Raw genomic sequence first — 12,452 nt, 5'->3', positions numbered from 1 at the left:
AATTATGTAACTATGGGCAGAAAGAAGCCTTGAAAAGAAATATTTTCATAGTTTCTTCTCAGTTCAGAAACTTGGAAAATATGGTGTTCAGAAAGATCAATATTGTCCAAACACTGGAGAACTTGTAACAAAGTTCAGCTTGAAATAAAATTTCTTTTCTACTGACTAATTGAAATGGGACTATGTTAGCACAAGGGTTTTTTTTGTTTGTTGTTGTTGTTATTTTTGTTTTTTCCTCATTTTACAATAAGTGAGTAGTAGGAAGAAAAGAAAAGGCTTGGTATACCTAAGTAGTGATAGTGGTAACAGGCAAGGTTAAGTGCTCATTATTTTTTTTCCCTTTAATCTCCATGTTTCAATGATACCATTTTATGTCACCTATCGTCCTATTTTAAAAATTCCTTTACAACTTAGGGCAAAGATTATGTTTATTATGCTAAAAACTTAATTTTTTTAAAAGGTGCTAGGGATCAAACCCAAAGCTAAAAACTTTGTTTTTAATATAATAGACAATTTCCTGTAACTCAATCCTGGTGAAATAGAATAGATGGCCACATAATTGGATTTATAAAACATATGATAAATAATAAAATGTTTTCACATTTCACTACTTTTTAAGACATATCATCTGTAGAGTTCAAATTGCTAGATAATAACAACCCATTTTAAAGATATCTAAATCAAAGGCCAAAAAGCCAAGTGACATTTAAACTATGTACTAACATGTACTGGGTACAAAAATAATGTCTGCCATACGGTATTTATATTTCAGAAGTTAACATTTCCTGGCCAAGCACTTTGTTATTCATATTGCCATACAGTTTTTACTTGCTTAATATCATTTTTCATGTCATGTACTGTTTCATTAAATATTAAAAATATATATAATTCCTATTATGTTAAAGCATATTTACTTAAAAGCAACAAGTAAATTATTTAAAAAATTAACTGCTAGAACAAAATATTCCTACTACTACTATTAGGTTCTGGATTCCTAACATAGAAAAAAATTTCTCCAAATTTTGCCTTAATTTTTTTATGACTGGAAAATTAAATGGCTATTTTTATATTTATGGTTTAGCTTTATTATGAGTAAGATAATACAAAAGTACAGAATTCATTAAACGTTACTTTTTAAAAAATTGTATAAATTTTATTTACTCTTCATAAACAAAATGTGCTCAGATTTCCCACTAAATTAATAAAAAGACCACACATTAAAAACATTATTTATATTTTAATAATGAAGTATATAATGACATAATATATAAATGTATATAAATTAAATAGATTTTAATTAGGTACATCAGTTAAACCGAATGACATTTAGTTAATAAATAAATAAAAGGCTAAATCGAAAAAAATTCTTAGCTTGATAACACCAAGTGAAATTACCCACTAAATAAGGGAATATACACAACAATATAGCCATTCTTGATGTTCATTCAGAGGCATTGCATGTTGACAAACCTGCATAAAAAAATATAGAAAACATTTAATTTTTTGTACTAATTTTCAATAGGACAATATTTCTATGCCTTATATAAAAATATCTCTGTGCCTTAGTCCCAGAAGGCTGGGCAGGATGATCAGCTCACAAGTTTTGAGACTAGCCTGGGCAACACAGCAAGGCAACACAAAAACAAAACCTATGCAGATAAAATTCAATAATATTTGTCTAAGATCTATCAGAATAAAGTGTAAAAGCCTACTTAACAAAGTACTTGTTAGTCTATGTGTGTAATATGGATGAAGATGGGTGGTGGAATATGGAATAAATAATCCTTTCCTCACTAAGCATTTCTTCCTAAAATCTTTTTTTGGGGCGAGGGTACCAGGGATTAAACCCAGGGGCACTAGACCACTGAGCCATGTCCCCAGCCCTATTTTGTGTTTTATTTAGAGACAGGGTCTCATTGAGTTGCTTAGCTGAGGCTGGCTGAATCTGGTACTTTTTTTTTGCTGAGGCTGGCTATGAATTCAAAATTCTCCTTCCTCAGCCTCTCAAACTGCTGGGATTAAAAGCATGCACCACCACACCCAGCTCCTAAAATCTTAAATGGAGAAATATAAAAGATAATCTTTCTTTATGCTTTACCTTGAATCATTCTAGAATGTTTTAGAATTCCATGGATAGTATGGAGAAGAAAGGGTAAGAATAAACAATTATTTCTTTTGTTTCTTCACTAGAGCTTGGAAGTCTACTGATCTATCCTTGCCTTAGAATTCATGGCTAAATCAGAAACCCAGAATTCTGCTAATACCAGAACTATAGCTCATTCTTAGTCTTGATGTAGTGGCTTATCTAAAACTCAGAGGAATTTCTTTCTCAGGTAATCTCAGGAAATTTTAATGTAGATAAAAATATTTGAGGTTATTAAAATTCCTATTACTATCAATACTATCATTAATATTACTTTGCATTTTCCTATAGATGCTCAAAAGTGCTTGCGTGTATATCATTTTATTTTTATATAACCTTGTGAAGTACCTAAAACTAGTGATATTATTTTAATTTTACCTTTAAGGAGACTGAAACAGACACAATACATCAACTTCCCATAGCCATTCAACCAAATAGAGTTAATTAGAACCAAAGTCTTGTGTCTTTTGGATACAGGATGACACCGATGTGAATATTACACTTACAAAATAATTTTTCACTTCATCTCATATCTATTTGTTTATTTATAGCATTAATAGCAAAAATCATTGTCAAGGAAATGAGACAAAAGCTTTGAGTAGAAAGTAATGCATTACCATTGTAGATTTTGGTGCCACTTCAACTGCAAACACGTTTAGTCCTCTGTTGTTTATGCAGTTTTTACTCAGCTCATTGTTGATGTGAATAATCACTTTATTATCTGACTATAAAAAATTCATAAGTTGTTAGTTTTTTCTTTAATAAATTACACACATATGTAAACTTCAGAATAAATCCTGAAATTTTGTTGTAATATAATATGGTCCATTACAAATTCATACAAACTAGCTCCATTGAATTTTGTATCCTCAGTCTTTCTGATCTGTCACCAACTATATCCTCTTTTCTTCTAAATGTGACTTGGATATTCACTTATCTTCATTCCTAGGCCATTATATATATTAAGGCCACATTATCTTATCCTTGGTTTATTACAATAATAGTCTATATTTCTTTTACTTCTAGTTTTTCTGCCTTTCATTCACTCTGATACTATCTTCAAATTAGTATGCCTGAAACATCCATTAAATTGTGTTACTTCCTCATTCACTCATTCAATAAACATATTTATTTAATATTAGCTGTGTGTTAGGCACGGTTATAGGTTCTAGGTACACTGATATAAAAGATCCAATTCCTGAGATAGTTCATAGTCTAGGGAATACAAATAAAATAACAATTACAAAACATTTTGCTAAGACATATAACAGAGGTATTCCTAAAGAACTACAGAAACACAGAAAATCAACATTAGTATAGACTAGGTTTCTAGGAAGACTTTATGGAAGAAGTGACAATTGAGTTAAGAAAAATAATAATGGCCTCTAGGCTGAATAGGAAGCAAAATAAGGCAGAATGAAACTGATAAGCAGAAGAGATGCAAGCCTCAAAATATTCTTCTGCTAAAGAGCCTGATCATTCCCTTATGATTGCTACAAAGTATTATGTTAGACTATCTGGATTTATTTCTCAAGTCTTCTATTACTTAGCTATATAACCTTCTGCAAGTTACTTTATCTCCCTGTGCTTCAGGTTTCCGTGTGTAAAACAAGGATAGTACTTACCTCATAGGGTTTTGTGAGAAGTAAATGCCTTAATATCTGTAAATACCTGGCACATGGTAGGCTCTAAAATGTATTATTAACCATATTCTGGTAAAGGAAGTTTATTTAAATTTTCTTGAGGTAAAGAAGTAGAGAGATATGCAATGGTGGATAATATCAGAACAGAGAGAATGGGATAAGATATTGATTCCCTTCCATAGTTTTAATCCTAATGAAACACAGAAGGCAGAAAATGAAATATGCTGGATCTTAGGAACTTAAGACTTTATGATCCATTTGAAGACTGAAATTTACTAGTTGGAGACCCTAGCTTATTTCAAGTCCAAACTCCTCTATCTTGTTTTCATGATAATATATATATCTAGACCTACGTATCAATGTTATTTTCCTTCCTAGTACTTCCAACAAAGCTGTCTGCTTCTATAAAGCAGCTATTCGCTTTTTCCTTTGTAATTCATACTGATTCTTCCCCATATTTCTCCTTACACTGTTTGCCTTGCTTCTATAGATTGTCTCCTAGTGTATCTAAATTCTAGTCATCTACCAATGCTTAAATCCCACATGACAGTCCCCCTCATCACAATATTTCTTAACTTCTATAGTCCAAACTAAAAATAGCTATAAGAGATACACATAGAATAAAATTACTGTACATATAAACAGTAGTATATAATTTACCATTTAATTATTCTCTGATCTCTTTCAAAAATACTAATTTTGTCTTTCTAGCTAGTCCATAAACTCCTTGAAAGCAGAGACCATGTTTTACATTTTCTGGTAGACCCTAACAAACTAAACACTTTGTATTAGATTATGTTTTATCTTCATTGATTTCCAAATATTTTATTTTCCTATTTTAAAAGAGTGATCTCAAGTCTTTAAAAATTATAAGAATTGGGCTGGGGATGTGGCTCAAGCGGTAGCGCGCTCGACTTGGCATGCATGCGGCCCAGGTTCGATCCTCAGCACCACATATAAACAAAGATGTTGTGTCCGCCGAAAAGTAAAAAATAAATATTAAAAAAAAAATCCTCTCTCTCTTTAAAAAAAAAAATTATAAGAATTATCATGGTCAATTCAATTTAAAAACTTCAAAAAAAAAGAATATTTGTCCATTATAAGCATTATTAATATAGTGGGATATTTAATTACCATGTCAAAAATAAAGTAAGACAGAAGATAACATTAGCAAAATTTGTAGCAAAACATGGAGAACCACCTCATAATTGATACCTTATTTTCAATAACTGAGGTTATCCAGGTGTCACAATTATAAGTATGTATGATTATATTTTCATAGCCATCCATTACTTTGGTATCACCCTTGTTAAGGACAGATTTACAAATGGCCTTCTCAAGTTGCCCACTGCATCCCTCCATATGGACAGCTTTAATTCTTGGCTTGCATTTTTCTGCATAGACATCAATGACAAATGGACATGCCTGATAAGGAAGAAAAAGAAAATCTTGTTTTAGCCTTCTGCTAGAATTTAAAATAAATTACTTAATTTATTTTTAATATATTTATCATATGATTTCAGAAGATGCATTAAACTTTCTAGCTTTTCCTTCTGATAAACCTTAGAGAAAAATTTCAGTATTATGAATTGACAAAAAAGCATGAGATTCTAACTCTTTGGTAGCCTATTAACTGATATTGTTCATAGAAAAGGAAGGAAAAAGTTGAGCATGGTGGCATACACCTGTAATCCTAGTGATTTGAGAGGCTAGAGCAAGAGGATTGCAAGTTCAAGGCCACCCTGGGCAATTTAGCAATTCCTGGTCTCAAATATAAAAGGGCTGGGGATGCAGGTGAGTGAAGAGTGCCCCAGGGTTCAATTCCCAGTACTGCAAAAACCAAACAAACAAACAATATCACCCCTAGTAAAACAATAATACCTCCATTAAGCCACAATACTACCTACCCCACCATTTGGCTCAGTCCTAATAACATCTTATTTAATTGCCTTTTCTAATATTAAGGATACAGAAAGAATTCATCAAGGGTTCTGAAGAGATTATTATGTTTACAACTGAAATAGTGCATGGACATAGCATACTAAAAATATCTCAGGTAGAAAAATACATTTACAATTCAAACATAGCCCAGAACACCTATAAAATATGATATCTAAAAATATTTTCTGCAATTGGAATTGAGTTTTTCTAGTGTCTACCTTTAGTTTTTACAATGTGCTGCCTACATTAGCCTACAATGTGCTGTAGTCCAGTCTCCAGCTCTGCTATGTTCCAACTATACTGATCTTTCAGATCTTAGAACAAATGAAGCTCATTTGTATGTTAGGGACTTTGTACACAGTGTTTTCTCCATTTGGCAGATTCTTCTCATATGTTTTCGTACGGGTACCTCATTCTCCTACTGGTTAAAGCTTAATAGCACCTCTGTAGAGAGATCTGCTCTGTTTTTCCAAGTTCCCTCACTTTCTCACTGTTTTCTTGTTCAGCTTCTGGCTTGGTTCTTTCAAAAACACTTTGGAGACAGTTGTGGTGGTGCATGCCTGTAATCTCAGCAGCTTGGGAGGCTGAGGCAGGGGAATCACGAGTTCAAAGCCAGCCTCCGCAATTTAGCCAAACCCTGGCTCTAAATAAAATATAAAAAAGGGGTGGGGGGCTGGGGATGTGGCTCAAGCGGTAGCGCGCTCGCCTGGCATGCGTGCGGCCCGGGTTCGATCCTCAGCACCACATACAAACAAAGATATGTTGTGTCCTCTGATAACTAAAAAATAAATATTAAAATTCTCTCTCTCTCTCTCCCTCTCTCACTCTCTTTAAAAAAAAAAAAAAGGGTTGGGGACATGGCTCAGTGGTTAAAAACCCCTGGGTTCAGTCTCTGATGTAAAAAACCAAAAACCAACCAACCAAACAAACAAACAAAAAAACACTTTAGAAATTATTTTATTTTTCTTCTAATTATTCTCTTTCTTGGAACAAAAATTCTATGTGGGCAGAAATTTTGAATATTTTACTCATTATCTCTTTCACAAATGAATCACATAGTAGATATTCAACAAATATTGAAAAAATGAATAAATTCACACATATCAATTATCTTTTGGGGGTAATAAAAGATAAAATTTCAAGTTAATTTGATGAATAGCAACACAATTTTTTGTTATTATTATTATTATTATTTATAGCACTGGGGATTAAACCGAGGCAAGTACTATATCACTGAACTACATCTGCAACCTGTAAAAGATTTTAATAACTCCAAACTTTGGATAATAAAGTCTCCCTTTTAAGAGAGACGGTAGGGGCTAGGGGTGAAGTTCAGTGGTAAAGTGTACACTTAGCATACAGAAGGCCCTGAGTTTAATCCCTGGCACCAAATTAAAAACAAACAAACAAACCTGGGTTTATTAATCAGGCTTTTCCATTTATTCACTATGTGAGCTAGGGGAAGTCAATTCACTTCTGTGAGGCTTAGTTTCTTCATTGAAAAAAAAGAAATAAATAGTATGTATTCTGCCAATGTTGTTGGAATAAAGTGATATGTATGAAAGTATTTTATGATGCAAAATTCCAAAAGAAAATATTATTTATAATAATCACAATGATGATGGTAGCATTTTAGAGGGTTAATTTATTTTTTCAGTACTGAATATATTCTGATAATATTCTGCCCTGTCTTGGTTATCAATTTTATTCAACAAAGTAGCAATATTTAAAGATTCACTGAAAGCAAAGCATTTTTAAAGATCTTTGTTAAAACATTTTCTCTATAATTTTAAAAATAAAATATTATCACAACTAAAATAGCTGCTCTATATTTTTATTATTTTTTGTCTTTAACCTTGCTCTTTTATTTACTTATTCTCTTTTTAATTTTTTTTAGTTGCAGTTGAACACAATACCTTTTATTTTATTTAGTTATTTATTTTTATATGGTGCTAAGAATCAAACCTAGTGCCCCGCATGTGATAGGCGAGCACTCTACTGCTGAGCTAAAACCCCAGCTCCTACTTATTCTCTTAATTCTACTAAATTAAGATTGGAAGCATGCAACAAACAAGAAGACTAACTATGAGTTGTTAATTATAAAACTTTTAACAATATATAAATAATAAGGAAGATAGAGAATACTGTAATAATAAAATCTAGATTATAGGATGCTACTTAAATTTAGCACAATAGTTAGCTCTCAGTTACCTGTTAGTCAAAATAAAAGTGAAATAAAAATATGATATATAGCTCTTATAATCTAACATATGAAGTAATTTTTCCAAATTCTGAATTCCAAAAGAAATTTATACTATAAAATTCTTTTTATAAAAAAAAGAAATAGGGAAAAAAGGAAAATTAAACATGTTACCTTTTGCTTATGAACATTCAATGAAAGAACAGCTTACAAGTTATGGTGCTGGGGGAAAAAAAGTATGGTACTACAGGGGCAATGCCCTTGTAGCAAGACCAATAAAAAGGTTATGTTTTCTTTGACAGGGATTCTGCCTTTATGGGTTTAAATAGGGAATTATATAATCTATAATTATATAATCTATAATTCTAAAATCTGAGTTGAAAATTTAATAAGAATAAAATAAAATAAAAAATGGTTGTGACTGTGGAGGGAAAGAATAAAAGACAAATTCAAAGTATATAGTAATTTGAAAGATTAAAACAAAAATAATTGTACTTGTCTTGGTTTACAAAGACCAGTTAATAATAAGATTCTAACAATCCTAAATCCTTTCCTAAAACTTATGACTAGCAATTTGTTTATTCTTTCTTTGTAACACAATACCTCTAAATTTGAGAGAATCTATTTCCAGACAAGATTTATTACAGTTCCTACAGATGTTCAAATTATAGCTCACATAGACATTAGATTACTTACGTTATATGTGATTTAAGAAAATTACCAATGAAATCAGTATGGTTCCCAAATCACTATGGGCAAAAGACTTCACAGACATATATCAATCCAACTAGAAGAGACTTTAAGATTACTGATTGTTTCTTTCTAGATTATCATAAATATTTCTTTTTTTGCAAACAGGAAAATGTAGGTTGAAGACATGGAGGAATCATTGACTATCATAACCTATCCATTAATTTAAGAGCCAAATAGCCTCCTTGTCTCAGAGCAATCACAAGCATTAACTAAATCAGTCAGTCAAAACATCTTGTATGAGTCAAAAAAGATCTCATACACAACCTTTAAATCCAATGTGTCCACATGTATAAATCTCTGTCATTAATGGAAACCAGCCCCATTTCTTTTTCTTTCTTTCTGGCATTTTGTTTTGTTTTGTGCTGGAGATTGAACACAGGGTCATGCTAAACACATGTTCTACCATTGAGCTATACACTCAGCCTAGTATGGAATTTTCCACTTGTGGTATCATGTCAGTCCATAAAAATGTTTCAGAGCCAAGTATGGTGGTGCATGCCAGCAACTGAGGAGGTTGAGGCAGGGAAATTCCAAGTTTGAAGTCAGACTGGGTAACTTAGCCAGACCCTATGTCTCAGAATAAAAAAGATCTGGGGATACAGCTCATTGGTAGAGAGTCCAATACCAATACCCAAAACAAAAAGCAAAACAGATTAGTGGTGTTCAACCTATATATTATAATAAGTTATGTGAATGTGATCTCTCTAGCTCAAAAAAATTTTATTGTCCTATACTCACCCTTCTTGTGATGATGTGAGATGACACAATACCTACTTGATGAGATAAAGTGAAATGAATGATATAAGTATTGTAACATAGCCTTAGGCTACTGCATAAGGGTTACCTGAACACAAGCATTGTGATACAGGGACAATCCCTCTTTAACTAAGATGGCTACTAAATTATCCCCTTGTATAAACATGTATATGCTAGGCAAAGGGATAATTCACATCCCAGGAAAATACAGGACCTGGTAAGGTTTATCACACTGCTCAGAATAGCATGCAGATTAAAGCTTAGGATGACAGATTACTATAGCTAACAAACCTCAGATAATGGGAGACTACTACAAACTCCTTTGGAAAAAAACCTCCTGAAGATAGTGATCCCATCCATAGAGGTTACACCACTCTTTAGTGGTTTTCAAATTGCCTGCTTTTGGTTAACATAATAATTACCACAGATAGCTTATGACCCATTTACATTATATAACCCAAGGGACCAACCAATGCTAATAGTGAGATTAGATTAATACTACAAGTAAAAAGATCTACAGTAATTTAAAGAGGTAAATACTAGTAATGGAACCACCATTTGATCCTTTTATCCCATCCTTGATATATATCCACAGGAGTTAAAACCAGCATACTATGGTGACACAGCCATATTAATGTTCATAGCAGCACAATTCACAATAGCTAAGCTTTGGAACCAACTTAGATGCTCATCAATAGATGAATGAATAAATAAAAAGTGGTATATATTCACAATGGAATATTACTCAGACATAAAGAAGAATGATTTTATGACTTTCGCCGGTAAATGGATGGGTCTGGAGACTATCATGCTAAGTGAAAGAAGCCAATCCCCCAAATTTCTAATGTTCTGCTATGTGAATGCTAACCCACAACAAGGTGAGGGGGAGAGAAGAACAAAAGTTCTTCTAGACAAAGGGGAATAAAAGATAGGGAGGGAGAATAGGAAAAGGAAAGATAATCTGACATAACTTTCCTATGTACATATATGAATATACCACAGTGAATCTCAACATTGGGTACATCCACATGACTGGGATCCTAATTAAAATAAGATATATTTCATGCTTATATAAATACCTCAAAATATATTCTACTATCATATATAATTTAAAAGAATAAATAAAAATTTTAAAGAGCGGTAACTACAAAAGACTATACAAAGTAAACTCAATGAATCTTTAGTACTTGTTTCCCTGGCTACATTTAAAAAACCTGGGGTCATAATCTAGGAGTGCCCTCCAGTCGTTTCTTATAATATTTATATTTGTTTGTCTCAGAGTTTTTAAACGATTGACCAGAGTCTTAAGATGATTCTGCATAGTCACTATGCCAACAGATGATTCACACATAATAGGATGAAATCCCAATCAATGCACAAACTAAGTCAGATCTCCACATATAAAATCTTGCTTAAGAGTTTTAATCAGCAGCAGTTGGGTGGATCTTTGATAGTTTCTTCTACAGTTTTAGAAGGATATGTATCAAAAGGGGAAACTGAAAATAAAAAAGTTCTCACAACTTCAGGAAAAAAATGATTATTCTGTTGTCTCAGTTAATATTAGCCATGAGAACTGTTGTTAACCTGTTTAATTAATCAGAAATAACGCTTACTTCAGTGAACACACTTTAATAAAGCAACCAGTGTTAGCTCCTCACTTTTTCAAGTCAGGCAGTCAGGGACAAATTCACACCAGTAAGCGCTAACCAATCAACAGTTTCACGCAAGTAACCATATTTCCCCAGATGCTGTCAATTTAAAAGCTAGACAACCCCTGAATTTCACGTCTCCCCCCAAACCTAAGTTAAATAAAATATGCATTCTACTATGTGGAGCAACTGTGTGCCTACATAGAAATCCCTTATAGTAAGCAATAAATATAGCTTTGTCTTTTTATTTCAGTTATTGAGTGGCGATATCATTTTTTATACTCTCCAATGTATGTAATTTTCTTGCCTTTTAAATTTTAAACAATGTAAATATATTACCTATTCGATATAAAAATTTAAATTAAAAAATTTAGAACTGGGGTTGTGGCTCAGTGGTAGAGTGCTTGCTTAGCACCTGTGAAGCCCTGGGTTCGATTCTCAGCACCGCATATAAATAAATAAAATAAGGGTCTATTGACAATTAAAAATATTTAAACAAAAAAAAATTTATCTAATAAATCTTTCATGTCTATAATTTCAAAGGTAAATTACATTAATAAATGGTTTTACAAATTTTAAATTGTTCAATTTCTCTATTAGATAAAAGCATGTGTAGCAGAATCAATATTGTTCATAGATTAGATACTGATCTTATACTATGGTTAAAATGCCAGACTAAATGAATGTTAGATTAAGGTAATGTATAAGGGTTAAGGCTGTAGCTAAGTGGTCAAGTTCTTGCCTAGCATATGAGAAGCCCTGGGTTGAACCCCAGCACTGGAGGAAAAAAAAAATTAAAGTAGGATATAGAGTTACTGTTACTGTTTGTCTCCTATTACTAAAAATGGCAAAACAAAACAAAAAAACCCAAATAAAAAATAACAACAAACCCCCTAGGAAACAGGCTTATAAGTGATGTTGAATGATGTCAAAACTAGGAATTAAACCAAAGTTTCAATGCACCTAAAATTTTAAATTTGTCAACATTAGTCTTGCCCTCTAGATTCACATATGGAAAAGAACTATTTTTTTAAGAGTATAAACAAATGTATTATTGCCTAATATGGCCTGAAACTGAAACTCTTAAATTCTGTATTTTAAATCTAATGCAGATAGAACTCAAGAAGGAAGGCTTAATTTTTGTTACTCCTCAGGTTTATTGTCTTATTCAACTTTTACACTTATCATGTTATTAATAATGATGATCACAGCTGATAATATAACATATTTAGTGCTTTATATGAGCCAGCAACAGTTCCAGGTGTTTTACAAATATTAACCCAAGTACCATTTATAAAAAGATCAGAATTCCAAGTTCTTCTATAGACACATTCTCCTTATTCTAAGCCTTTATTCTGTTAAAGCAG

General features: G+C 32.1%; 1 protein-coding gene across 7 annotated transcripts in view; it reads right to left on the bottom strand.

Annotated features, from left to right (window-relative positions):
* Positions 1-1,272: 1,272 nt before the first annotated feature.
* Positions 1,273-12,452, bottom strand: part of Efcab7 (EF-hand calcium binding domain 7) — a 47,394-nt gene continuing 36,214 nt past the window's right edge. For all 7 annotated transcript variants that reach the window (XM_071617912.1, XM_071617911.1, XM_071617915.1 and 4 more), the window contains 3 exons: positions 5,002-5,211; positions 2,761-2,868; positions 1,273-1,470 (listed from right to left, as the gene is read on the bottom strand). In XM_071617912.1, the coding sequence (XP_071474013.1) occupies positions 1,399-1,470; positions 2,761-2,868; positions 5,002-5,211 (390 nt within the window). In that variant the 3' untranslated portion in view covers positions 1,273-1,398. The remainder of the gene's footprint in view (positions 1,471-2,760; positions 2,869-5,001; positions 5,212-12,452) is intronic.

This window comes from Marmota flaviventris, chromosome 10 (assembly GCF_047511675.1).
Source record: "Marmota flaviventris isolate mMarFla1 chromosome 10, mMarFla1.hap1, whole genome shotgun sequence".
Classification (NCBI taxonomy): Eukaryota; Metazoa; Chordata; class Mammalia; order Rodentia; family Sciuridae; genus Marmota; species Marmota flaviventris.
Note: the sequence above shows the minus strand (reverse complement) of the source record. Positions and strands in the feature narration are given on the sequence as shown.